Below are 25,857 nucleotides of genomic sequence, written 5' to 3' on the forward strand. Positions count from 1 at the left end.
TTTAATGACCACAAAGGACCACTAAAATACATGTAAAACTTTGTTGCAGTTTTTATGATATAATAATGATTGTTATATCAGACACTTTTGTTTTGATTTTTTAATGTAGGTGGGACAAGTATCAGCAATTTGGGTTCGAAGCAGCTTGTTTTTTTTATTAGTTTATTTTTTTACTTGTTTCTATTAGTTTTTTATTTTACACATAAAAGACCATTGGGAGGCATTTCAACAATAAAATACTTTTTTTTTATCATCTCATTTCTTCTGTAACTGGGACTGACATATTTGTCCCAATTACAGTGGAATTGTAGCCTACTGGTTGCATAGCAGAGCTGACTGGGTCTTCTAGAATCAATCAGCTTCTGCTCCCTCCCTAAATCCAGTGATCACATAACTGATTGGTCTGGAGGAGAGTGCCATTAGTTATTCTTATTACTGTATGCACATCGCTTGTGAAATGCTATGCATACAGTGATAAGGAAGGCAGAGATGGTATTAAACCATCCTTGCCTTCTCTGTGGGGAGTCTGATTGAATCTCAGAGCCAGATCATCTATAACAATATTTTCATGTATATTTATATAGCACCTTAGCAGAAGTGTTGAATCTAAACCAAAAAACCTGAAAGATCACAGAGGCCACAACACATTATACAAAATGGTACAATCCAGTAACTGAGAAGAATCTGTGACTGCTCTACATTTAGTGGTTACTACTCACCTGGGTAATCATATGTAGGAATCTCCTCTTTACACTGCTCATCACCCCTCACATATGTCTCTGTGGTATTAATATGGGGCAGATCTTTATGCTGAAAGAAATATCGTAAAAGTCACAGACAGATGGAGAAGTCACATCTATGATCAGCTCTAATCCTGCTATCTCCACCGTTCTCATTACACAAGTATAAAACATATAATACTGGTGGATAAAACAAGACTGAGCACAAGACCTTCACAGCCGTCTACACATCATAGGAGAGATCTCATGACACCTTCTCTCCATCTACCTGATGATCCTGAGGAACATTGGGATTTTCTTGCTTACAGTCCTGTGGAAGAAGAGGACGGAGACATCTCTCTGGTGTTGTCCTCTTACTGGATAGAACTGGAGAAAACATACAGGGACTAAATTCATTCCATACCTACAGATCATTATAGGCCGTGTATATTTAGTCCTGTCTATTACCTGGTGATGTGAGGGGCTGGGGAACCTCCATCATGACGTCCTTGTACAGATCTTTGTGTCCTTCTAAATACTCCCACTCCTCCATGGAAAAATAGACAGCGACATCCTGACACCTTATAGGAACCTGACACATACAATGATACCGTCATCCCCTCGACCCCTTCATAGCGTTACTGTACAATGTCCCAGCATTCCCAGCAGTGTTACCTCTCCAGTCAGCAGCTCAATCATCTTGTAGATGAGTTCTAGGATCTTCTGGTCATTGATGTCCTCAAGTATCCGGGGGTGAGGTGGAGGCTCCGTGATTGGGCTCAGGGGTCTTCCCCATCCCTCAGACACAGGGTCCTGACAGCGCTCACTACAGGTCTTCACTAATATGTAATCCTGGTTATGGAGAGACACATTAATAAATCTCACTACAGACATTTCCAGAGTCCTCACCTCTCCAGTTCTGTCCATGTTATTCCCATAGATAAGAATGATGTAATGTGACGTCATCAGAATCTCTCACCTCTCCAGTAAGCCGGAAGAGGATGTCTAGGGTGAGGTGTAATATCCTCTCCACCATCTTGTCCCTGTCCCTATCCATCCTTGATGGTTCAATCAGGAAAATTTTCTTATATAGAAGATCTCCAGAGAGAGGATCTGATATTGTAGCTACCTGAATGGGAAGATGAGAAAATGAGTAAAATCATAAACAAAAAAACAATTTCTGAAGATAATAAAGGGAAATATATGAGAAGATATAAAGCAGCTTCTTCATATTTCAGGACAGATTATGCCACACCCTCACATGAACCCTGCAGCTAATCACTGGCCACAGAGGTGTTACCAACATGTATAAGAAATGAATAAAAGGACAACAACCACCACCAGTGCCACTTCACCTACAATGACCACGTGTGTAAGAGTAAATCAGCAAATGATAATTGTACTAGAGGAAAGTTAATCAGGAATTCAAATTTTCTGTGATGCACTTATAATACACACACAAATATTTCTATCCTGTGTGCACAATTATTAGGCAATTTATATTTTTGATAATTCATTTTATTATTGAATTTCAAAGAACAAAAATTTTACATCATAGTGCTGTTGGTCAATTCAAAAAGTTAATAAACTTGAATGTTTAAGAAAGTAAAAGTAAGGTTTTGTCTGTTAGGAGAATATCCATCTCAAATTGTTTATCTTCATCTGTTAAAGTGAGAATGATACCCAAACAACACAAAATACATTTAAAAAAATCTCAGTGACCGACATAGTACTACAGACGCCCTTCTTTTCGATAAGTCATAAGTCTGTCAGTTTCTTAATCAGATGACGATCAACTTTTTGGGCAGCACCAACCACAGCTCCCCAGAAACTGCTCAGAGAAGTAGTAGTTTTTCTTCACCGTAAATTTCCATAAAGAAGGGCCACAAGTTCTCACTAGGGTTTAGGTCAGGGGAGGAAGGGCTGGGTCATTATTCTTTCATCTTTGAAGAATTTACTGGCAGCCGAGCAGTGGAGACTTCAATGCTGCATGGAGATTTGCCCAACAGAACAATCATGGCTGTCATGAAAGATGTAGACTTTTTGCTGGACCGCTGCTTGATGAAAGGGTCTTCGAAAAGCTGGCAGTAAGTTTAGCAATTTATTTTATAGTTAAAAAATAATTTTGAGTCAATTTTCAACCAGAAAAGGCAAATGAGCTGATCTTTAAAGAAGTTGTCCGGTACTTTTTTAAGTTGCCAAATGTATTCAGCATGTGGGCATAAGTAGCTCTGTAAATACCTTGTGTTGCAGGTAATGCCCTATATCAATCTACACATATACACATACACACATATATATACAGGGTGGTCCAAAAGTAGGTGGACAGAAAGTGTAATAAGGTTAGGAAGGAGGAGATTTATCAAACATGGTGTAAAGTGAAACTGGCTCAGCAAAAAACAGTCTAGATCTAATATTTTCATTGTTAAGACGTATCTTGGCCATATGGAGAGCTGCTGCATTATTTTTTAATATATATATATATACACACACACATATACACACAAAATGTTTACATTTATTTCCAATGCGTTAATGATTAATGCGTATTAATAACAAGTGATTTGCATTTATTGCGTGTATTGTGGACTGTTTGAGCTATAAGTTAAAAAAGTATGAGCCCATGTTAAAATTTTTAGTTACATCATCAGTTACATCATATGCCAGTTCGCTGAGTTTAATGTGGGCTGAGGAACGGGGCAAACATCTAACCTGGCGTATGATGGCTGTGATATTCAACAGGATTTTATCCAACAAACTATTTATATGGGTATGTAGGTCTTTCAAATGCAAGTCCAGCAATACCTTTGGCCAGACCTTTCCTCCATTACTGAAAAATCAGCGTTTAAATTGATATGCAAATAAGGCTGAAGAGCTATGGTAGGTCTGAAGCTTCTGTCACTCTAGATTTACTCCCTGCCCTGTGTTGCCTCCTTCTGCTTGACTGACAGCCTCTATGCTCTGTGACTACAGGAGCCATAGTCTAGCAGGAGGAGTCGTAGATCTACCTTTCACTGGGCATACATGGAGGTGTCAGAAGCTAAAAGAAGCCTTGACATAACTGTACATTGTGATACAGAAACCTGGCCAAAATCATGATAATTACACGATAATAAGAGGAGAGTTGTGAAGGAGCCACACGATGAGATGGTTTATACTCCACTGTGATGCTATTTGTCACTACTCATGGACAAGCCTTGAAGCTTAGGTAGTCAAGAGGTCCAGGGTCAGATACCAAGAAGGCTTGTCAAATACAAAGGGGTAAAGCAAAAGGTGTAGTTAGATCACAGTTCAGAGTCAGAATTCCAAGGTCAGAGTGCGTCAAGGCAAAAGGGGTAATACAAAAAGACACACTGAGTGGTGGAATCGTGACACCCACTAGCAGATTCCTGTAATTAATGTGGAGGCTTTGGACACACAGGTAACAGACAGAGACATTTGGTTTTAGAGCACAGATATATCAAAACTGTAAAAAAAAAAAAAAACCAGAACAACCAATCACAACAGAGGTTCAATTTATTACAGCAACCAATAACAGTGCAGCTTTCATTTTACCAGGGCAACCAATCAGAGCAGAGCTTTATTTAACCAATCAGAGTGCCGTTTGCATGTTATGAGAGCAACCAATTACACTCAAGCTTCATTTCACTAGAGCAACCAATCACAGCGCTGCTTTCTATTTACAAGAGCCGTTCGTTCTTGAGCAACCAAACAGTTGTAAAAGGAGTCTGTCATTCCTCAATAGCCATTCACATCATTTATAAAGTCCTACAAGAGATTTACCCATATAACAATCATACGTGTAGTGTAGATGTCCCCTCTATACATGAGCACATCCAGCATTATATTACTGTACATATACACATGGCAGAACTGGGGGAAGGGGGCACTATCTCTGGGAATGGAGGGGTTAATGTCCCCTGTATACATGAGCACATCCAGCATTATATTACTGTACATTGTGACGGATCAACTCTGGGTAAACGCAGGTTCACACAGGGAAGGTTCAAAACAAACTGATGGTTTATTATGTGTCCATAAACCAGTCAGGAAAACAAAACATAACAGCCTCTTTCTGGCATAAAAAGATATAACTGAAAAAAAACTCAAAATAACAAGTCCATACAGCACGGCCTTGGCCGTTTAAATAAAGTGCCTTTCTCTGACTCAAGCCGGGTCTGAGCAGAACATGCAAGGTCTGCTCACCTTGCACAACACACAGCCAGACTGAGACAGGTGCAGCTGTCTTAAATCAGACCTTCCAAAACCTGGACTGGAGGTAAGCAGCCGATCCCACCCAGCTCTTTCAGCTGCTCATAAAACCCGGCCCTATAATCCGGGCCCATTAACCGCTTCCCGACTGCCCACTGTAGATAAACGTCGGCGCTTGCTGGGCTCTGTGCAGCACCGACGTTTAAAAACGGTGAGTGGTCTCGCAGCGCTCAGGGCCCCCAGGGTCCTGCAAGCGCTGCGGGAGCGGTGCAGAGCGTTAGCTCTGACAGGGAACATCATCGGGAACTGATTAGATCAGGTCCCAGTGATGTTAACACTTTGCTGTCTTCTATATGCCGCGATCTATAGTGATCGTGGCATATAGAAGACAGCAGGAGGAGAGGGGGTCGTCCACTTACCTCTCCGACGACCCCTTGATTCCTTTCAGGACCTGGCGTTGCTATGGCAGCTGGAGGTCACATGACCACCTCCAGCTCTGCCATATATGGTGCCCTTCCTGCTTGGCTTCAGCCTGCAAGCTGATGCCAGGCAGGAGACTGTGAAACAGTCAGTGAAGATCTCATATAATGTAATACATGTCTATTACATTACATGAGATCAGGGATCAGAAAAATAAAAATTAATGTCCCATACAGGGACTAAGTAAAAATGTAAAAAAAAAGTAAAAAAAAATGTTTTGAAACTGTTAAAAAAAAAAAATACAAAATAAATAAAAATAAATAAATAAAATATTAAACCGATAAATCCATATATTTATGCAAAAATAAAAAAAAGTACACATATTTGGTATTGCCGCGTCCAAAACAACCCGAGCTATAAAACTGTCACACTAATTAACTCCTTCTGTGCACACCGTAATAAAAATAAATAAAAAACGGAGCAAAAAACTATGCTTTTTCCTCATATCGCCAAACAAAAAGTGGAAAAAAATGCGATCAAAAAGCAAAATAGAAATAAAAATGGGACCGCTGAAAACGTCATCTTCTTCCGCAAAAAACAAGCCGCCATACAGCTCCATCAGCCAAAAAATAAAAAAGTTATAGCGCTCATAATAAAGCAATGCAAAAAACTATTTTTTCTATAAAATTGTTTTATTGTGTAAAAGCGCCAAAACATAAAAAAATATACAGTACGTGTAGTATCGCTGTAAACGTACTGACCCGAAGAATAACGCTGCCTGATCACTTTTACCACACGCAGAACGGCATAAAAAAAACCCTCAAAAAACAATTCCTGAATTGTTGTTTTTTGTTAATTTTACCTCCCAAAAAACGGAATAGAAAGCGATCAAAAAAGTCACGTGCCCAAAAATGGTACCAATAAAAATGTCAACTCGTCCCGCAAAAAACAAGCCGTCACATGACTCTGTCGGCCGAAATATGGAAAAATTGTAGCTCTCAAAATATGGCGATGCAAAAACTAGATTTTGCAAAAAAAAGCGTCTCTTAGTGTGTGACAGCTGTCAGTCATAAAAACCCGTTATAAATCTGGTATCTCTGTAATCGCACCGACCCGAAGAATAAAGTAATCTAATCAGTTATATCACACTAGGAACGGCGTAAAAAAATAAATAAAACCAATTCTTCACCTGCTACTGATTTGTTTATTATGTCTCCCAAAGATCGCAGCATGGCTCGGCACACATTTATCCTGCGCTCTGCGCTGAGCACTTACGCCAGAGTTTCCGTGTAAATCTCTGAAATACGTGATTCAGCCGGAACCCATGACGGAAGATTCCCTGTAATGAGGCAGATATAGGCCACTGTGGATGCCGTCTGGCCTGTGATCCCACGGTGTCATTTGTTTTAGGCGTGCATAAAAGTGCGGTTGGCTACAGTTTTGTGCATTTCTGAAAAAAAGGACACCGCTAAACAGAGGCCAGACGGAGTCCAGAGTAACTCTGCTGCCTCATTACAGTGAATGGATCCCGCAGGGGTTTCATCTGAATTACATCACTTGGAAATTTAGATGGAAACCCCGATGTAAGTGCTCAGCCTAGAGCGCCGGATAAATGTTACATAAAATGTTCCCAATAAAAGCTTCAACTCAGTCCTCAAAAAAAGCTAGTCCCCACTCAGGTCCGTCATCTGTTAAAAATATAAGGGACTTCCAAGTTACTGGTAGCAGAAAGGCTCTGGAAAAGCGAAAAGGCCCTTGACCCCCAAAAGAAATTCAGAAAATTTTGTGCTCCCAAATCCAAATGCCTATTCTACAATAATTTGTTCTCCAATTGTCAAAGAGCACTCCGTCCCCCCCAGATCTCGACGTATGGCTGAGCCACATATGGGGTATTGCCACTTTTAGAAGAAATTGTGTGACACATTTCGGCACCATTTTTACCCATTGCCCTGTGTGAAAATGTAAAATCTGAGGGTAAAACATTTTTTTGTGGTAAAAATATAATTATGCTTTTTTCACTGCCCAATGGTATAAATTTAAAAATTAAAAAATACTCACTACTTCCCTAGATGAATTCCTTGAGAGGTGTAGTTTACAAAATGGGGTCACTTGTGGGGGTTTCTGCTGTTTCGGCATGTCAGCAACTCTTCAAATGTGACATGGTGTCTGCTGCCTATCCCAGCCAACATAGCGCTCCTTTCTCTTCCGAACCCTGCCGTACACCAAAGCAGTGGTTTTCCCCCACATATGGGGTATCGGCGTGTTCAGGAGAAATTGAACAACAAATTTCATAGTGCAATTTATCCTGTTATCCTTATGATAATACAAAATTAGGGAATGAAAAACATTTTTTGTGGGAACAATGTGAAAATTTTATTTTTATGGCTCAATATTATAAACTTCTGTGAAGCAGCTGGGGGTGCAGGGTGCTCACCACACATCTAGATAAGTTCCCTAAGGGGTCTAGTTTCCAAAATGGTGTCACTTGTGGGGGGTTTCCACTGTTTAGGCACATCAGGGGCTCCCCAAATGCAACATGGCGTCCGCTAATTATTCAAACAAATTTTACATTCAAAAAGTCAAATGGCGCTCCTTCCCTTCCGAGCCCTGCCGTGCGCCCAAACAGTGGTTTGCCTCCACATATGGGGTATCGGCGTGTTCAGGAGAAATTGCACAACAAATTTCATGGTGCAATTTATCCTATTACCCTTATGATAATGCAAAATTAAGGGATGAAAAACGTTTTTGTGGGAAAAATGTGAAAATTTTATTTTTACAGCTCAATATTATAAACTTCTGTGAAGCAACTTGGGGTTCAAGGTGCTCATCACACATCTAGATAAGTTCCCTAAGGGGTCTAGTTTCCAAAATGGTGTCACTTGTGGGGGGTTTCCACTGTTTAGGAACATCAGGGGCTCTCCAAACGCAACATGGCGTCTGCTAATTATTCAGACAAATTTTACATTCAAAAAGTCAAATGGCGCTCCTTCCCTTCCAAACCCTGCCGTGCGCCCAAACAGTGGTTTTCCCCCACATATGGGGTATCGGCGTGTTCAGGAGAAATTGCACAACAAATTTCATGGTGCAATTTATCCTATTATCCTTATGATAATGCAAAATTAAGGGATGAAAAACGTTTTTGTGGGAAAAATGTGAAAATTTTATTTTTACAGCTCAATATTATAAACTTCTGTGAAGCAACTTGGGGTTCAAGGTGCTCACCACACATCTAGATAAGTTCCCTAAGGGGTCTAGTTTCCAAAATGGTGTCACTTGTGGGGGGTTTCCACTGTTTAGGCACATCAGGAGCTCTCCAAACGCAACATGGTGTCTGCTAATTATTCAGACAAATTTTACATTCAAAAAGTCTAATGGCGCTCCTTCCCTTCTATCAGCGCGCTCAACAGAAATTGCACAAAAAATTTTGGGGTCCATTTTTTCCTGTTACCCCTGTGAAATTAAAAAAAATTGGGTCTAAAGTAACATTTTTGTGAAAAAAGTTAAATGTTAATTTTTTTCTTCCACATTCCAAAAATTCCTGTGAAGCACCTGAAGGGTTAATAAAGTTCTTGGGTGCAGTTTTTAGAACGGTGTCACTTTTGGGTATTTTCTGTCATAAAGACCCCTCAAAGTGACTTCAAATATGATGTGGTCCCTAAAAAAAATGGTTTTGTAAATTTTGCTGGAAAAATGAGAAATCGCTGGTCAACTTTTAACCCTTATAGCTCCCTAACAAAAAAAAAATTTGGTTCCAAAATTGTGCTGATGTAAAGTAGACATGTGGGAAATGTTATTTATTAACTATTTTGTGTGACATATGTCTCTGATTTAAGGGCATGAAAATTCAAAGTTTGAAAATTGCAAAATGTTCAAAATTTTCGCCAAATTTCTGATTTTTTCACAAATAAACGCAAGTGATATCAAAGAAATTTTACCACTATCATGAAGTACAATATGTCACGAATAAACAATCTCAGAATCAGGGGAATCCATTGAAGCGTTCCAGAGTAATTGCTTCATAAAGTGACAGTGGTCAGAATTGAAAAAATTGGCCCGGTCACGAAGGCAAAAACAGGCTCTGGTGCGAAGTGGTTAAACACCTCTCAGCACTATGTGTGCTGGAGCCTGATTTCTGAGTCCTACATCACCAAGGCTTGGCACCTTGGGGACACATACCTCCAATCCATGACCTGTCCGGCTGCAACCTTACATACCCCCCTCTGCCCAAAGCCGTGGGGCTTGGCACCTTCTGCCACCATACAATAAACCCTTCCCATGTTATTTCCCAGGCTTATGCTCTACATTGAAACTAAAATCTTGTAGGGCAAGGAACCACCTAGTTACTAGGGCATTGTTCCCCTTCTTTTCTCGCATCCACCTCAGTGGGGCATGGTCCGACACTAACCTGAACCTTCTACCTAACAGGTAATACCTCAGAGTGTCCAACACCCACTTGATGGCTAAACATTCTTTTGCCACTATGGAGTAGTTTTTCTCGCACGTCAACAGTTTCCGACTGAGGTACATTATAGGGTGTTCCTTTCCGTTAATCTCCTGGGACAAGACGGCTCCCAGTCCGACATCCAATGCGTCCGTCTGGACCACAAACTCTGTGGAGAAGTTGGATGCCACCAAGACTTGCTGTTTACAGATGGCCAGTTTTAATTCCTGGAAGGTCGCGTCAGCTTCTGGGGACCACTTAGCCATTGCCGACTTTGTCCCTTTCAGAAGATCCATCAGTGGGGCTGCTACCAGGGCAAAGTTAGGGACAAACCTTCAATAGTAGCCCACGATGCCTAGAAATGCCCTGACCTGCTTCTTCGAGAAGGGCTGTGGCCAGTTCCGGATAGCCTCAACCTTATTTATTTGTGGTTTTATTTCCCCTCTACCAACCATGTAACTCAGATACTTGGCTTACTTCATCCCCATAGCACATTTCTTCGGGTTCATGGTAAAGCCCGCCTTCCTTAGAGCATCAAGTATGGCTTGAACTTTGCTAAGATGACTTTCCCAGTCCTGGCTGAATATGACGATGTCATCTAGGTAAGCTGCTGCATACTTTTTTGGGGTGCTAAGATCCTGTCCATGGCTCTCTGGAAGGTGGCCAGAGATCCCAGCAACCCAAACGACATCCTGACCTATTGATAACATCCATCTGGCGTCGAGAAGGCCATCTTCTCCTTGGCCTCTTAGGAAAGGGGAATTTGCCAGTATCCTTTGGTGAGGTCCAGGGTGGTGATGTACCGAGCGGGTCCTAGCCTTTCGATAAGCACATCTACCCTAAGCATTGGGTAGGCGTCGAACTTCGAGACCTCGTTCAGCTTCCTATAGTCATTGCAAAACAGCCATTCTCCATCTGGTTTCGGCACCAAGACTATGGGACTGGACCAGCCACTCTTGGACTCTTCAATGACTCCCAGATTAAGCATTGACTTCACTTCTTTCGAAATCACCTCTCTGTGGGCCTCTGGGATCCGATACGGTTTCAGGTTGACATGAGGCTCTGTGAGTACCTCATGCTCTATGACCTAAGTGAGTCCTGGCAACTACGAAAACAGGTTTTTATTTCGCTGTAGCAACTCTTTGCACTGTTGCTTTTGGGCACATGACAGCGACTCTGCCACCTTGACCTCTTTCACACTGGTGTCAGCCTCAGCCACTAAACACGGAGCTTTCACGGGGTCCCTATCTCGCCATGGCTTAATCAAGTTGACGTGGTACATCTGGTAGGGCTTTGTTCTCCTGGGCTGGAGGACTTTATAGTTGACCTCGCCAACCTTTTCAATTATTTCGTAGGGGCCCTGCCACTTCGCCAGGAATTTGCTCTCCACTGTAGGTACCAGCACCAGTACCCGATCCCCAGGGTTGAAGTGTCTCACTCTTGCCGATCTATTGTACATCCAAGATTATGCCTCTTGTGCTTTGAGGAGGAGCTCTTTCACAATGGGCATCAACCTGGCAATTCTCTCTTGCATCTGGGCCACGTGTTCGATTACACTCTAGTAGGGTGTAGACTCCGCCTCCTAGGTCTCCTTTACCACATCCAGGAGTCCTCAGGGGTGTAGGCCATACAACAGTTCAAAAGGGGAGAATCCAGTAGAGGACTATGGTACCTCTCTGATGGAGAAAAGAAGGTACGGCAGTAGGCAGTCCCAGTCTCGGCCGTCTTTCTTTACAACCTTCTTTAACATGGCCTTTAAGATTTTCTTGAACCTTTCCAACAAGCCAAGATCTCCTTAGGTAACCTTGTTCTAGAAAAAATATCGACCAACTCCCGGGCTATACACTTGGAGGAGGATATACTGATGCCCACTGGCGGACTTGACCAGGGGGCCCACCAGATCCATGGCTATGCGATCAAATGGCACCCCAATGATAGGTAACGGCACTAAGGGGCTCCGGAGGTGTGCCACCGGGGAGGTCAGCTGGCAGGTGGGACAAAACCTACAATAATTCAGAAATTCTCTGTGACAACCGGGTCAACAGAACCTATGGAGGATTCGTTCCTGTGTTTTTTCTACCTCCAGATGACCACCTAACACATGTGCATGGGCCATGTCTAATACCTTACGCCTGTATGTCCTCGGCACCAGCAACCGCTCGACGAGCTCCCCTCTCACATTGATAAAAGCTCGGGATGGGCTGAAACGTCTTCTGTGGTTGTCCATTAAAGAAGCATTGAAAACATATGTAAGTGCCGGGATTTTACTTCATTGATGAATATTCTGATTTTCCACGTGCACCACCTTTCTCAGAACGGAGTGTCGACCATTTCTACTGGTTTTATCCCCACTTTGGGAACCCCAGAAAGGTGACCTAACCACTGCTTGACCACTCAGGGAACCCTCTACCGCCTGGTACCTCTCCACTAGGCCCACCAGGTCGTCCGCATTTTGGGGATCTCGCTGGGCAACCCAGGACTGAATCGGCTTCGGCAGAGAGTGGATAAACCGATCCATGACCACTCTCTCGACCATCTGGGTTGGGGAACAAGTCTCTGGCTGCAGTCACTTCTGGACTAGGTGCAGAAGGTCAAACATTTGTGACCGGTGAGGTTTGTCCCTGTGGAAGTCCCAGAAGTGGACTCATTGTGCCCTGACTGCCAGGATTACGCCCAGCCGCGCCAGGATCTCCACCTTAAGTTTACTATACCCCTTAGCGTCTTGCAGGGCCAAATCAAAGTACACCTTCTGTGGTCAGATATGGCACTAGAACCTCCACCCACTGCTCTAGTCCACCACCCTCTCAAACATGGCCAGGAACGCCTCGACATCATCCCCCGGAATAATCTTTTGCAACGCAGCTCTCACGGTTTTCCTCACCAGGGAAAAGGTCGCTTCGGCCTGGAGGTCGTACGGCTTCTTTGGCACGCATGGCCTCCGCCAGGAGCGTCATCTGTCCCTGCTGCTGTATCTGTTGAAGCTGTAAATGTTGTATTAACAGTTTGTCTCCTGCTCAGCTTGCTGCTGATGCATATTCACCTGCACCAGTTGCTTAATCAGCTCCTCCATGCTGCCAGATGAACCTTGCTGGCTGGCGGCCTTCACCCAGGACATGTACAGTTTCCTGTAGAAGTCACATTGCCACTTGGGATTCGTGCCCACATTCTCCACCAATTTGTGAAGGATCAGCTCTGGGTAGGCGCAGGTTCACACAGGGATGCAGTCCGCAGGTTCAAAATAAACTGATGGTTTATTATGTGTCCAGAAACAAGTCAGGAAAACAAAACATAATAGCCTCTTTCTGGCACAAAAAGATATAACTGAAAAATAAACCTCAAAATAACCAGTCCATACAGCATGGCCTCGGCCGTTTAAATAAAGTGCCTTTCTCAGCCTCCAGCCGAGTCTGAGCAGCACATGCAAGGTCTGCTCACCTTGCGCAACACACAGCCAGACTGAGACACGCGCAGCTGTCTTAAATCAGACCTTCCAAGACCTGGACTGGAGGCAAGTGAGCAGCCGATCCCACCCAGCTCTATGATCCAGGCCCATTAAACACCTCTCAGCACTATGTGTGCTGAAGCCAGCTTTTCCGAGACCTACATCACCAAGTCTTGGCACCTTGGAGACATACCTCCCGTCCACGACCTGTCAGGCTGCAACCTTACAACATATAGACATCACAGAACTGGGGGAGGGGGACACTATCTGCGGGAATGGATTGGTTAATGTCCCCTGTATACATGAGCACATCCAGCGTTATATTACTGTACATATACAGTACAGACCAAAAGTTTGGACTCACCTTCTCATTTAAAGATTTTTCTGTATTTTCATGACTATGAAAATTGTACATTCACACTGAAGGCATCAAAACTATGAATTAACACATGTGGAATTATATACTTAGCAAAAAAGTGTGAAACAACTGAAAATATGTCTTATATTCTAGGTTCTTCAAAGTAGCCACCTTTTGCTTTGATGACTACTTTGCACACTCTTGGCATTCTGTTGATGAGCTTCAAGAGGTAGTCACCGGAAATAGTTTTCACTTCACAAGTGTGCCCTGTCAGGTTTAATAAGTGGGATTTCTTGCCTTATAAATGGGGTTGGGACCATCAGTTGTGTTGTGCAGAAGTCTGGTGGATACACAGCTGATAGTCCTACTGAATAGACTGTTAGAATTTGTATTATGGCAAGAAAAAAGCAGCTAAGAAAAAGAAAAACGAGTGGCCATCATTACTTTAAGAAATGAAGGTCAGTCAGTCCGAAAAAGTGGGAAAACTTTGAAAGTGTCCCCAAGTGCACTTGCAAAAACCATCAAGCACTACAAAGAAACTGGCTCACATGAGGACCGCCCCAGGAAAGGAAGACCAAAAGTCACCTCTACTTCTAAGGATAAGTTTATCCGAGTCACCAGCCTCAGAAATCGCAGGTTAACAGCAGCTCAGATTAGAGACCAGGTCAATGCCACACCGAGTTCTAGCAGAAGACACATCTCTTCAACAACTGTTAAGAGGAGACTTTGTGCAGCAGGCATTCATGGTAAATTAGCTGCTGGGAAACCACTGCTAAGGACAGGCAACAAGCAGAAGAGACTTGTTTGGGCTAAAGAACACAAGGAATGGACATTAGACCAGTGGAAATCTGTACTTTGGTCTGATGAGTCCAAATTTGAGATCTTTGGTTCCAACCACCGTGTCTTTATGCGACGCAAAAAAGGTGAACGGATGGACTCTACATGCCTGGTTCCCACCGTGAAGTATGGAGGAGGAGGTGTGATGGTGTGGGGGTGCTTTGCTGGTGAAACTGTTGGGGATTTATTCAAAATTGAAGGCATACTGAACCAGCATGGCTACCACAGCATCTTGCAGCGGCATGCTATTCCATCCAGTTTGCGTTTAGTTGGACCATCATTTATTTTTCAACAGGACAATGACCCCAAACACACCTCCAGGCTGTGTAAGGGCTATTTGACCAAGAAGGAGAGTGATGGGGTGCTACGCCAGATGACCTGGCCTCCACAGTCACCAGACCTAAACCCAATCGAGATGGTTTGGGGTGAGCTGGACCGCAGAGTGAAGGCAAAAGGGCCAACAAGTGCTAAGCATCTCTGGGAACTCCTTCAAGATTGTTGGAAGACCATTTCCGGTGACTACCTCTTGAAGCTCATCAAGAGAATGCCAAGAGTGTGCAAAGCAGTCATCAAAGCAAAAGGTGGCTACTTTGAAGAACCTAGAATATAAGACATATTTTTAGTTGTTTCACACTTTTTTGTTAAGTATATAATTCCACATGTGTTAATTCATAGTTTTGATGCCTTCAGTGTGAATGTACAATTTTCATAGTCATGAAAATACAGAAAAATCTATAAATGAGAAGGTGTGTCCAAACTTTTGGTCTGTACTGTTCACATGGCAGAACTGGGGGAAGGTGGCACTATCTCCGGGAATGGAGGGGTTAATGTCCCCTGTATACATGAGCACATCCAGCGTTATATTACTGTACATATACACATGGCAGAACTGGGGGGAAGGGGGCACTATCTCCAGGAATGGAGGGGTTAATGCCCCCTGCGCCCAGTAATGGTGAATCTCCACATACCTCCACCTGCAGAGCCGCCACCACATATATGGCTGTTCTGTGCACAGGACCTGTGATGAGGTCACAGGAGGGGAGGAGTCAGGGGTCACATGATCAGGGGCCTCAGTGGATGCAGGACTCTGCTGTGCTGGTTGTCATGGTGCTGGATGAGGTGAAGGTTATGTGTGGGGTCAGGAGGGGTTTACAGTGTGGATGTAGCAGAGCCGCGTGTGTACGAGGCGTACGGAGTGGAGCCGCGTGTGTACAAGGTGTACGGAGCCGAGCCGTGTGTGTGCGAGGTGTACGGAGCAGAGCCGCGTGTGTACGAGGTGTACGGAGCGGAGCCGTGTGTGTATGAGGTGTACGGAGCGGAGCCGCGTGTGTACGAGGTGTACGGAGCGGAGCCACGTGTGTACGAGGTGTACGGAGGGGAGCCGCGTGTGTGCGAGGTGTACGGAGCAGAGCCGCGTGTGTGCGAGGTGTACGGAGCGGAGCCGCGCGTGTGCGAGGTGTACGGAGCGGAGTCATGCGTGTACGAGGTGTACGGAGCGGAGCCGCGTGTGTACGAGGTGTACGGAGCGGAGCCGCGCGTGTACGAGGTGTACGGAGCGGAGCCGCGCGTGTAAGAGGTGTACGGAGCGGAGCCGCGCGTGTACGAGGTGTACGGAGCGGAGCTGCGCGTGTACGAGGTGTACGGAGCGGAGCTGCGCGTGTACAAGGTGTACAGAGCGGAGCTGCGCGTGTACGAGGTGTACGGAGCAGAGCCGCATGTGTTTGAGGTGTTTTTGGGTGGGAAGGGGTACATGGGACTACACCAGAAAAAAAGGAACATTTGAATAGGCCTAATGTTCTGCTGCCGCAATCTGGTGGTGTTGAGGAGTTAGCTTGTCAGCATTTTCAGTTGACATGCTATCAGTTATTTTGCCCATGGCAGCACTAAAAACCCGCTCTGACAAAACGCTAGCGCAGGGCAGGCCAGCACCTCCAAGGTGTAGAGGGACAGTTAATGCCACGTGTCCCAGATCTTTGATAGTGTTCCCCCACCTCTGTTGGACCCTGCCTCATCTATTCTCCTTGGTTCCTCAAGGAACTATGAACTCAGCCTCCAGTGTTGTCATATGGAAATTTTTGTACTTTTTGTTCCACTAAGGCCTTCTGGTATTGCACCCTTTACTAGCCCTCTCCACCACAGGAAGGAGAAGTGGAACGTTGTCCTTGTAGCATAGATAGAGAAGGGTGAACAACCAGTAATCATTGTTCACTAAAATGCGTATAAAGCAAGGGTCACAGGGAAGGCAGCGAGGCATAAAGTCAGCCATATGTGCCAGACTCCCAACAGGCAAGACTTCCCTGTACCCATTAGGAGGACAACTCTCCATCTCCTCCTCCTATTCAGTTCATCCACGCTGAACAGACGGGGCAAGAGGGATAGCTTCTATGCTTAAAACTGGGACATCCCAAGGTACTATCAGGAGTCAATGCAGTCTATTCCAGGGCTCCCTGCGGCCACAACTGAGACTGTGTGGACAAACATTGCTTTTAGCCGGTTAACCAATGGGTACAAAGACCTCGCATGGATGGCTATTGAGGGGGTCTGCCCCTGAGAAATTTAATCCATGCCCGTGGACTGTGTATCACTAAGTACTGCCTGAGATGCCCTTTCACTAAGGAAACACCCTTGCATGTCCTCTGGCAGTGCTCGTTCACACAAGCCTGTCGGATGCCCTGGAAACTACTTCAGAGTCTCTGTTCCCAGGAGCAAGCTAAAGCACACTTTGGTGCTTTACAAACTATTTGCTGGGGAACATATTATACGGGCTAATCAGGAGGCCTGGCGCATGATGATCTGTGTTAGGCTGCGTGTCCACTATGCGTTTTTCAAGCGTTTTTGCCGCGGAATTTCCGCAGCGAAAACACTTAAAAAATGCTTGGTAATACGTTCCCCATGGTCCCCAATGATAATACGCATGTGCTGTGCACATGCTGCTGAAATTTCCGCTGCAGATTATCATTGCGGAAAAATACGCAACATGTCTATTAATTTTGCGGACACTCAGCGTAATTGCCGCCATTGACTTGCATTGAAACGCTTGATATCCGCATCACTACATGTGCACATGCGGATATGAAGCGATTCAATGTGCGGATGGTACCTATGTTTGGAGAAGAGGAGACTCTCCTCCAGACCTGGGTACCATGGTACCTGTAAAAAAAAAGAATTTAAAATAAAAAATAAAGATTATGCTTACCTTCCGATGGCCCCCGGCCTCCTCAGCGATGCGTGCGGTGTGTTGGGCGGCTGACATCGGCAGTCGCGTGACCTGTCACATGACTCAATAACGTCATCGCAGGTCCTTCACACCACCGCGAGACAGCGGGGAGATCGGACGCATCGAGAGAAGGAGACCGCGGGCCATCGGAAGGTGAGTATAATGTTTATTTTTTATTTATTAAGTGGAATATTCTTGAATGGCCAAGTCAGTCACCTGATCTCAACCCAATTGAGCATGCATTTCACTTGTTAAAGACTAAACTTCAGACAGAAAAGCCCACAAACAAACAGCAACTGAAAACCACCGCAGTGAAGGCCTGGCAGAGCATCAAAAAGGAGGAAACACAGAGTCTGGTGATGTCCATGAGTTCAAGACTTCAGGTAGTCATTGCCAACAAAGGGTTTTCAACCAAGTACTAGAAATGAACATTTTATTTACAATTATTTAATCTGTCCAATTACTTTTGGTCCCTTTAAAAACAGGGTGGCACATGTTAAGGAGCTGAAACTCCTAAACCCTTCATCCAATTTTAATGAGGATACCCTCAAATGAAAGCTGAAAGTCTGAACTTCAACTGCATTTGAATTATTTTGTTTAAAATGCATTGTGGTAATGTCTAGAACCAAAATTAGAAAAAATGTTGTCTCTGTCCAAATATATATGGATCTAACTGTAGCCTTAAGGACACTTTGTGGCTAGCCAGAACATGACTGGTCATGAACTGAGAGAAGACGTCCATCCTCATGACAGTCTGCTCAGGGACTATAACACCTATTCCACATGCAAAGCTTCTCCTTTGAGGCCAGTGACTGTTTGAATAGACACAGAAGAAGGATGGTTGCCCTGATTATGGTGTCATCGCTGCACACCATCTTTGTTGATTCCTCAAAGTTTTGGAGAACCTCACAGATGTCAGACATCAATGCCCACTCGTCAGTTGTTATGTGGGAAGAATACCGATGGGCATGTTGTAGCTGGTATTCAACTACTGCTCTTTGCTGCTCACAAAGTCTTGCCAATATGTGTATTGTGGTGTTGCAGCGCGTGGTCATGTCGCACACCAGTCTGTGAGCTGGAACTTGCAAGCGCTGCTGCAACACTGCTAGACCAGCTGTAGCTGACTTGGAAATGGGCACACTTGCGGTGTACCTTCACAAGTATCTCAGGCAAATCTGGGAAGGTTTTCAGAAACCACTAAGTTGAGCACGTGGGCCAGGCTTGGTACGTGTGCAAGCTTACTAAGGATCAAAGCCGCCACTAGGTTATGGCCATTATCACACACGACCATGCCTGATTGTAGGTTTAGCGGCGAAAGATATAGCTCTGTTTGGTCTGTTAAATCTTTCCACAACTCTGCAGTGGTGTGCTGCTTGTCACCTAAACAAATTAGTTTCAGCAGAGCCGGATGAGGGGGTGTAGGAACTGGTGGAAGAGGTGGAGGAAACCCTGATGGAACTAGGGCCTGCAATCCTCAGCGTCGTAAGCGGATATGCCATCCCAGGGTCCGACTCGGTCCTGGAATCCACAAGGTTCACCCAGTGTGCAGTAAGAGAAACGTAGCGTCCCGGGCCACAAGCACTTGTTGGTTGTTAAGTGGACCTTTCACTTGTGTTCCAAGGCCTGGGGTAGGGACAACTGAATGCTGCGCTAGGACAAAGAATTGGATGTGGCTGCTGATGGTGCTCGTGAATGTGCAACGACAGGTGCAGGGCGAGTGGCATCCTCGCCTGCATCCTGGACAGGGGATTGGCAAGCAGGTAGCACAGGGGAAGAGGCAGTGGTGTCACCCGCAGACACTGATTGTGAACAGAGGCACTCAGTCCACCTAGTCGGTTGCTTTGATGACATGTGCCAGAGCATGCTGCTTGTGGTCAGGCTGGTCATGGTTAGGCCCCTGCTGATCTTGGTACGGCATAGGTGGCTAATAACCGTTCTTTTATCGTCCATACTTTCTTTGACAAAGCGCCAGACTGAGGAACAGCTAACATGCGGTCCTTGCTAAAAATCTTTACAGGGTCATTTGGCGGCCTTTGCTCAAATATTTTAAGGGTCATCAGGTGGTCCTCGCTCCAAATATTGAGAGGGTAAACAGGTGGCCATTGCTCAAAATCTTTAAAGGGTAAACAGGCGACCCTCGCTCTTAATTTTTCCAGGATGTGTATGATGCGCTCCTTCATAACTTTTACAGGATGTGTAACAGGCCTACCTCTACAATTCTCTTAAATATATATATATATATATATATATATATATATGTAAACTCCCCAGGGGTGAACGTTTTTCAACCCTTGCACTTAGTGCATAGGCTTTATGAGTCTGAATCCCACTACATAACTACCTATTTTAACAGAATGCATATGAGTCCCTCCTTTATGTCTAATACAGGGTGTATTGGAGTCCCTCTTGCTTCTAATTTTTGGCAGTTTTCATTATCCGCATAGGTTTTGTGAGTTTCAGAGTCCCTCCTTCATAAATTAAACACACCACATGCCCAGATAAGGTAGTAAAATGTTGAAATTATATTTACCAGTGACTACTGGTGGCTGTAGTTTTATTTCCCCTTCTACTATGTCATCTACTATAGTCATAGGCGACGGGGAAATACGGTGAGACATGGCCTGGCTATGTTCACACGTTGTGTTTTTGCATCATTTTTTCATGAGTTTAATGCAAATTAAAAGCTGCTTTTTACAGTACCAGCAAAAGCTATGAGATTTGAGAAATCTCATGCACAAGATAGATTTTTTTTTTCCTGACTGACATGGAAAACATTTTTTAAAAAAAGCATGTCAATTATTTGCGTTTTTTCACCACTGAAAGCAATGATAAGGTGCAAAAACGTAGTCAAAACGCTGTGTGCACATAGCCTAAGAGGTGGAGGTGGAAGGATTTTTTTCTCTTTTTAAATTTAACTTTATATACAAGTCATTATACAGGAAAGAATGTTTCTTAACTTTTTTTCCTGTAAACTCCAATTTTTCTTCAATTTTTAATATTTTATTGGCAGTCCTTAAAGTGGAGTAAAAGTGTGACACCATTGTTCTCAGCAGCGATCTGGGAGTCAGCAATGCTTGCAGGGGTCTTCTCTTTTTTTCCTGTCAAATCCATTTGAAAAATTTCCAATTTTTGGTTTTGTATGTTTTGTTGTAACTCCGTAAAAGTAATACTCTGACAACAGTTTCCCAGCAGCGATCTGAGAGTCAGAGATGCATCCAGGCATCTTCCACATGCTGTTTCCATTCCATTTGAGAGCTGTTTTCATCCATTTCAGAGCTTTTTCTGCCCTGCCAGACTCCAGCCCTCAAGGTAGGGTCTGCTGTAAAAATGCTCGAGTTTCCCATTGACTTCCATTCTACTCGATTTGAGTACCGAGCACTTAAGAACTCTAGTGATGAGTGAGCGCTAATATTCTTGAAGGTAGGAGACAATTGAGCGCTGGAGAACTATATGAAAAAGTTAATAGGGATCTAAAGTTTGAATTTTTTAATATATTGAAAACAATTCTGTCTGAAGCTATGAATAATAGCATTATTGATAAGGATTTACATGATTACCTTTTAATGGAACACCCAACTACACCTGTTCTGTACAAATTGCCCAAAATACATACATTTTTAATTAATCCAACAGATCTACCCATAGTTTCTGGTGTCGATTCTTTAACAAGCAGGATTGGAACCTATTTAGATAAAATACTAAACCCACTGGCCAGAAACTCTTTGTCTTACATTTGAGATACTTCTGATTTTTTATCAAAATGAGTCAGCAGTTCATAATTAAGCTATTAGATTTTGTTTTACATCATAAGTATTTTTTATTTAGTGATGATTTCTATAAACAGCGACGTGAAACCGTGATGGGGACCAATATGCAAATATTGTTAAGGCAAAATTGAAGGAGCACCTTGTCTGTGTGTCCCACCACTTCAGGCATGTATTAGGGTGGTGGTGAAACATAGAGAATGTCTTACTAATTTGGACAGGCAAACAAATGGATTTACATAATTTTCATACATATCTGAATCAAATTGATGTAACTATCAAATTCACATTGGTCAGTTCCAATACCAGTATACAGTTTCTAGATATCCTTATCTCTTAGGAGAACCAAAAACTCACCACTTCTCTTTATTTTAAATTAACGAATGGTAATAACTTTTTGAAATATAACAGCCACCATCCGAAACTTATGATATAATCATTACCATATAGTTGATATCTTACAATTAAAAGAATTGGAAGTGATGATATCCTTGCTATGTCTCCTGCACCCAATACACCACGTGCAGAATTATTAGGCAAATGAGTATTTTGATCACATGATACTTTTTATACATGTTGTCCTACTCCAAGCTGCATAGGCTTGAGAGCCAACTACCAATTAAGTAAATCTGGTGATGTGCATCTCTGTAATGAGGTGGGGTGTTGTCTAATGACATCAACACCCTATATAAGGTGTGCTTAATTATTAGGCAACTTCCTTTCCTTTCGCAAAATGGGTCAGAAGAAAGATTTGACGGGCTCTGAAAAGTCAAAAATTGTGAGATGTCTTGCAGAGGGATGCAGCAGTCTTGAAATTACCAAACTTTTTGTAACGGGTCTGGGAGGCGGAACCTCTGAGCTACTATACAAGGGGGCGGCCCTTGTAAGGGAGCGGGCGGCAGTCTCTGGATGAACGGACAGGGAGATACGGCAAGTGATCAGGGCAGTCTCTGGGTAAAGGGTAGGTACGACCTGTGATGGCAGAGCCTCCGGGTAGGCTAGCAGGCAGATGGTAGATGTGTGCTCCCAGGTGAGCAAGCGAGAGTCTCTGGAATAACAGGTGGTCACGGCACGTGACGGCGGAACCTCCGGGCTGGCAAGCAGGCAGGTAACGGAGAAGCGCTCCCAGGTGAGCGGGCAAGAGTCTCTGAAGTAGCTGATGGTCACAGCACGTGACAACGGAGCCTCCGGGCTGGCAAGCAGGCAGGTAACGGAGAAGCGCTCCCAGGTGAGCGGACAAGAGTCTGAAGTAGCTGATGGTCACAGCACGTGACAACGGAGCCTCCGGGCTGGCAAGCAGGCAGGTAACGGAGAAGCGCTCCCAGGTGAGCGGACAAGAGTCTGAAGTAGCTGATGGTCACAGCACGTGACAACGGAGCCTCCGGGCTGGCAAGCAGGCAGGTAACGGAGAAGCGCTCCCAGGTGAGCGGACAAGAGTCTGAAGTAGCTGATGGTCACAGCACGTGACAACGGAGCCTCCGGGCTGGCAAGCAGGCAGGTAACGGAGAAGCGCTCCCAGGTGAGCGGGCAAGCTGGTCCATAGACAGACTGACCGGAGTTGTAAGGCAGACCGTCGGACCTCAGGAAAGTAGGCAGGTAGCTGATGTGCGCTCCCAGGTGAGCGGGCAGGCTGGTCCTTTAGACAGACTGACAGGAGTAGTAAGGCAGACCGTCGGACCTCAGACTGGCAGACAGGTAACAAGTATTCAGGCAGGAATCAGGCAGGTAACTGGCAGGAAACTGGCAACGGGACCTGAGGGCTGAAGCACAGGTGAGACACAGGTGCAAACAACATTGCTCGGGCACCTCCATTTTGGAGGAGGTGCCTTATATATGATGAAGTCCTCCGGCCATTGGCCGGGGACTCCTTAGGACGGCGCGCGCGGCCCCTTTAAGAGGAGGGGAGCGCGCGCGCGCGCGCCCTAAGCACAGAGGCCGGGAAGGAGCGCGTGCTGAGAGCAGAGCGGGAGGAGGACGCCGGGAAGGAGCGCGCGCTGACAGCAGAGCGGGGAGAGAACGCCGGGCACGGAGCAGAGCGGTGAGGGGAGCAGCGTCCCTGCCTAGCAGAGGGCAGGGACGCCAGCGCTACAGTACCACCCCCTTTAGGCCCCCCCTTTTTTAGGCCAGACAGAAATTTAGCTAGGATGAGAGGGGCATGGATGTTCTCCCGGGGCTCCCACGTTCTCTCCTCAGGACCAAACCCCTTCCAATCTACCAGAAAAAAGGTCTTTCCTCTTACCCTTTTGGTGGCAAGAATGTTCTCTACCTCAAACTCGTCCTCAGCAGAAACCGGAGCAGGAGGCGTACCTGTAGACTTGGAAAAAGAGTTAAGTACCACAGGTTTGAGGAGAGATACATGGAAGGAGTTAGGGATCCGTAAGTTGACCGGGAGTTTCAATTTATAGGCCACCGGGTTGATCTGACTGATGACCTCCAGTGGGCCGATGAACCGAGGCCCTAACTTATAGGAAGGGATCTTGAGCCGGACATATTTGGACGAGAGCCAGACTTTATCCCCAGGACGGAATTGAGGAGGGTCCAGACGTTTTTTGTCAGCGTGTCTTTTCATACGCTCGGAAGACTGAAGGAGTGCGGATCGGGTACTCTCCCAAATGGAGGAAAATTTGCTAACGAGAGATTCCGCAGCCGGGTTGTCCACCGAGGTGGAGACAGGGAAAGGAATCCGAGGATGCTGACCAAAGACTACAAAAAACGGGGATTTGGAGGAGGATTCGCTCTCGTGATTATTGTAAGAGAACTCGGCCCATGGTAGGTGATCCACCCAGTCAGAATGGTGGGCATTAACGAAGTGCCGGAGGTAACTGGTCAGGTTCTGATTGATCCGCTCCACTTGACCATTGGACTGTGGGTGGTAAGCGGAAGAGAAGTCCAGGGAGACGTCTAGTAGTTTACAAGTGGCTCTCCAGAAGCGTGAGGTGAACTGTACCCCACGATCCGACACGATGTGGAGGGGCAGGCCATGAAAACGGAAGATGTGACGAATAAAGTCTCTAGCTAGCTCGGGTGCAGACGGGAGGCCTGGCAGGGGAACGAAATGAGCCATCTTGGAGAAGCGGTCAGCGACCACCCAAATGACCGTACAACCGGCAGAGAGTGGGAGGTCAGTTATGAAGTCCATTGCAATATGCTGCCAGGGGGCAGCAGGTACTGGGAGCGGAAGGAGGCGACCGGCTGGCAGATGTCTCGGAACCTTGTTGCGGGCGCAGGACACACAGGCAGAAACAAAGTCTATTACATCCTTGTGCAGGGTAGGCCACCAGTAGTGCCGGGAAATAAGCTGGAGGGTCTTCTTCTGACCAGCGTGGCCAGCCAGTTTAGACGAGTGACCCCAGTGAAGGATCTTCTCCCGATCAGGTACTGATACGAACGTCTTTCCGGGAGGAAGACGATTTAGACTCACGGGAGCCACCTGCATTACTCTGGCGGGATCGATGATGTGTTTCGGATCTTCCTCGAGATCAGATACCAGAAAGGATCGAGACAAGGCGTCCGCCTTGACGTTTTTGTCAGCCGGGCGAAAATGAAGGACAAAATCAAAACGAGCAAAAAACAAGGACCACCGGGCTTGGCGCGGGTTAAGTCTCTGGGCATGCTGGAGATAAGCCAAGTTCTTGTGGTCAGTGTAAATTATTACCGGGTGAAGCGCCCCCTCAAGCAGGTAACGCCACTCCTCCAATGCCAGTTTGATGGCCAATAACTCTCGATCTCCTATGGAATAATTGCGCTCTGAGGAGGAGAAGAGTTTAGAGAAGAAACCGCAAGTTACCATCCTCCCGGAAGAAGATTTTTGAGTAAGTACCGCTCCAGCTCCAGAGGAGGAGGCGTCCACTTCCAGGAAGAACTGCTTGTTGCCGTCCGGGCGATGCAGCACCGGGGCAGAAGAGAAGGCCTGTTTTAAGGAAAGAAAGGCTTCTTCTGCTTCGGGCGGCCACTCTTTGGGATTAGTACCCTTACGGGTGAGCGCGGAAATTGGGGCAGTCCGGGAAGAGAAGTGTGGTATGAAGAGGCGGTAGTAGTTGGCGAAGCCCAGGAACCGCTGAATGGCCTTCAGCCCCTCCGGTCGAGGCCATTTCTCGATGGCAGACAGTTTCTCTGGATCCATTCGTAGGCCGGTCTGAGAAATAATGTAGCCCAAAAACGGAAGCGAGGTCTGCTCAAAGAGGCACTTCTCGTATTTAGCGAAGAGGTGATTCTGCCTGAGCCTAAGCAGGACCTGACGAACGTCCCTCCGGTGAGTCTGGAGATCCGGAGAGAAGACCAAGATGTCATCCAGGTACACCACTACGCAGGAGTAGAGAAGGTCCCGGAAGATGTCATTGACCAACTCTTGAAAGACGGCAGGAGCGTTACAGAGACCAAAGGGCATTACCAGGTATTCATAGTGGCCGTCCCGGGTGTTGAATGCCGTCTTCCATTCATCCCCTTG

General features: G+C 45.3%; 1 protein-coding gene across 1 annotated transcript in view; it reads right to left on the bottom strand.

Annotated features, from left to right (window-relative positions):
- Positions 1-15,465, bottom strand: part of LOC141270637 (uncharacterized) — a 31,644-nt gene extending 16,179 nt beyond the window's left edge. Inside the window, exons 1-6 of the mRNA XM_073680718.1 lie at positions 15,398-15,465; positions 1,699-1,848; positions 1,395-1,571; positions 1,188-1,311; positions 1,009-1,106; positions 720-810 (exon numbers count right to left, since the gene is read on the bottom strand). Coding sequence (XP_073536819.1) covers positions 720-810; positions 1,009-1,106; positions 1,188-1,311; positions 1,395-1,571; positions 1,699-1,776 — 568 coding nt within the window. The 5' untranslated portion in view covers positions 1,777-1,848; positions 15,398-15,465. The remainder of the gene's footprint in view (positions 1-719; positions 811-1,008; positions 1,107-1,187; positions 1,312-1,394; positions 1,572-1,698; positions 1,849-15,397) is intronic.
- Between the last annotated feature and the right edge of the window lie 10,392 nt (positions 15,466-25,857).

The sequence above is a fragment of the Phyllobates terribilis genome, unplaced genomic scaffold, assembly GCF_046119375.1.
Source record: "Phyllobates terribilis strain yellow unplaced genomic scaffold, ASM4611937v1 Scaffold_5__5_contigs__length_657084704, whole genome shotgun sequence".
In the NCBI taxonomy this organism is placed as follows: Eukaryota; Metazoa; Chordata; class Amphibia; order Anura; family Dendrobatidae; genus Phyllobates; species Phyllobates terribilis.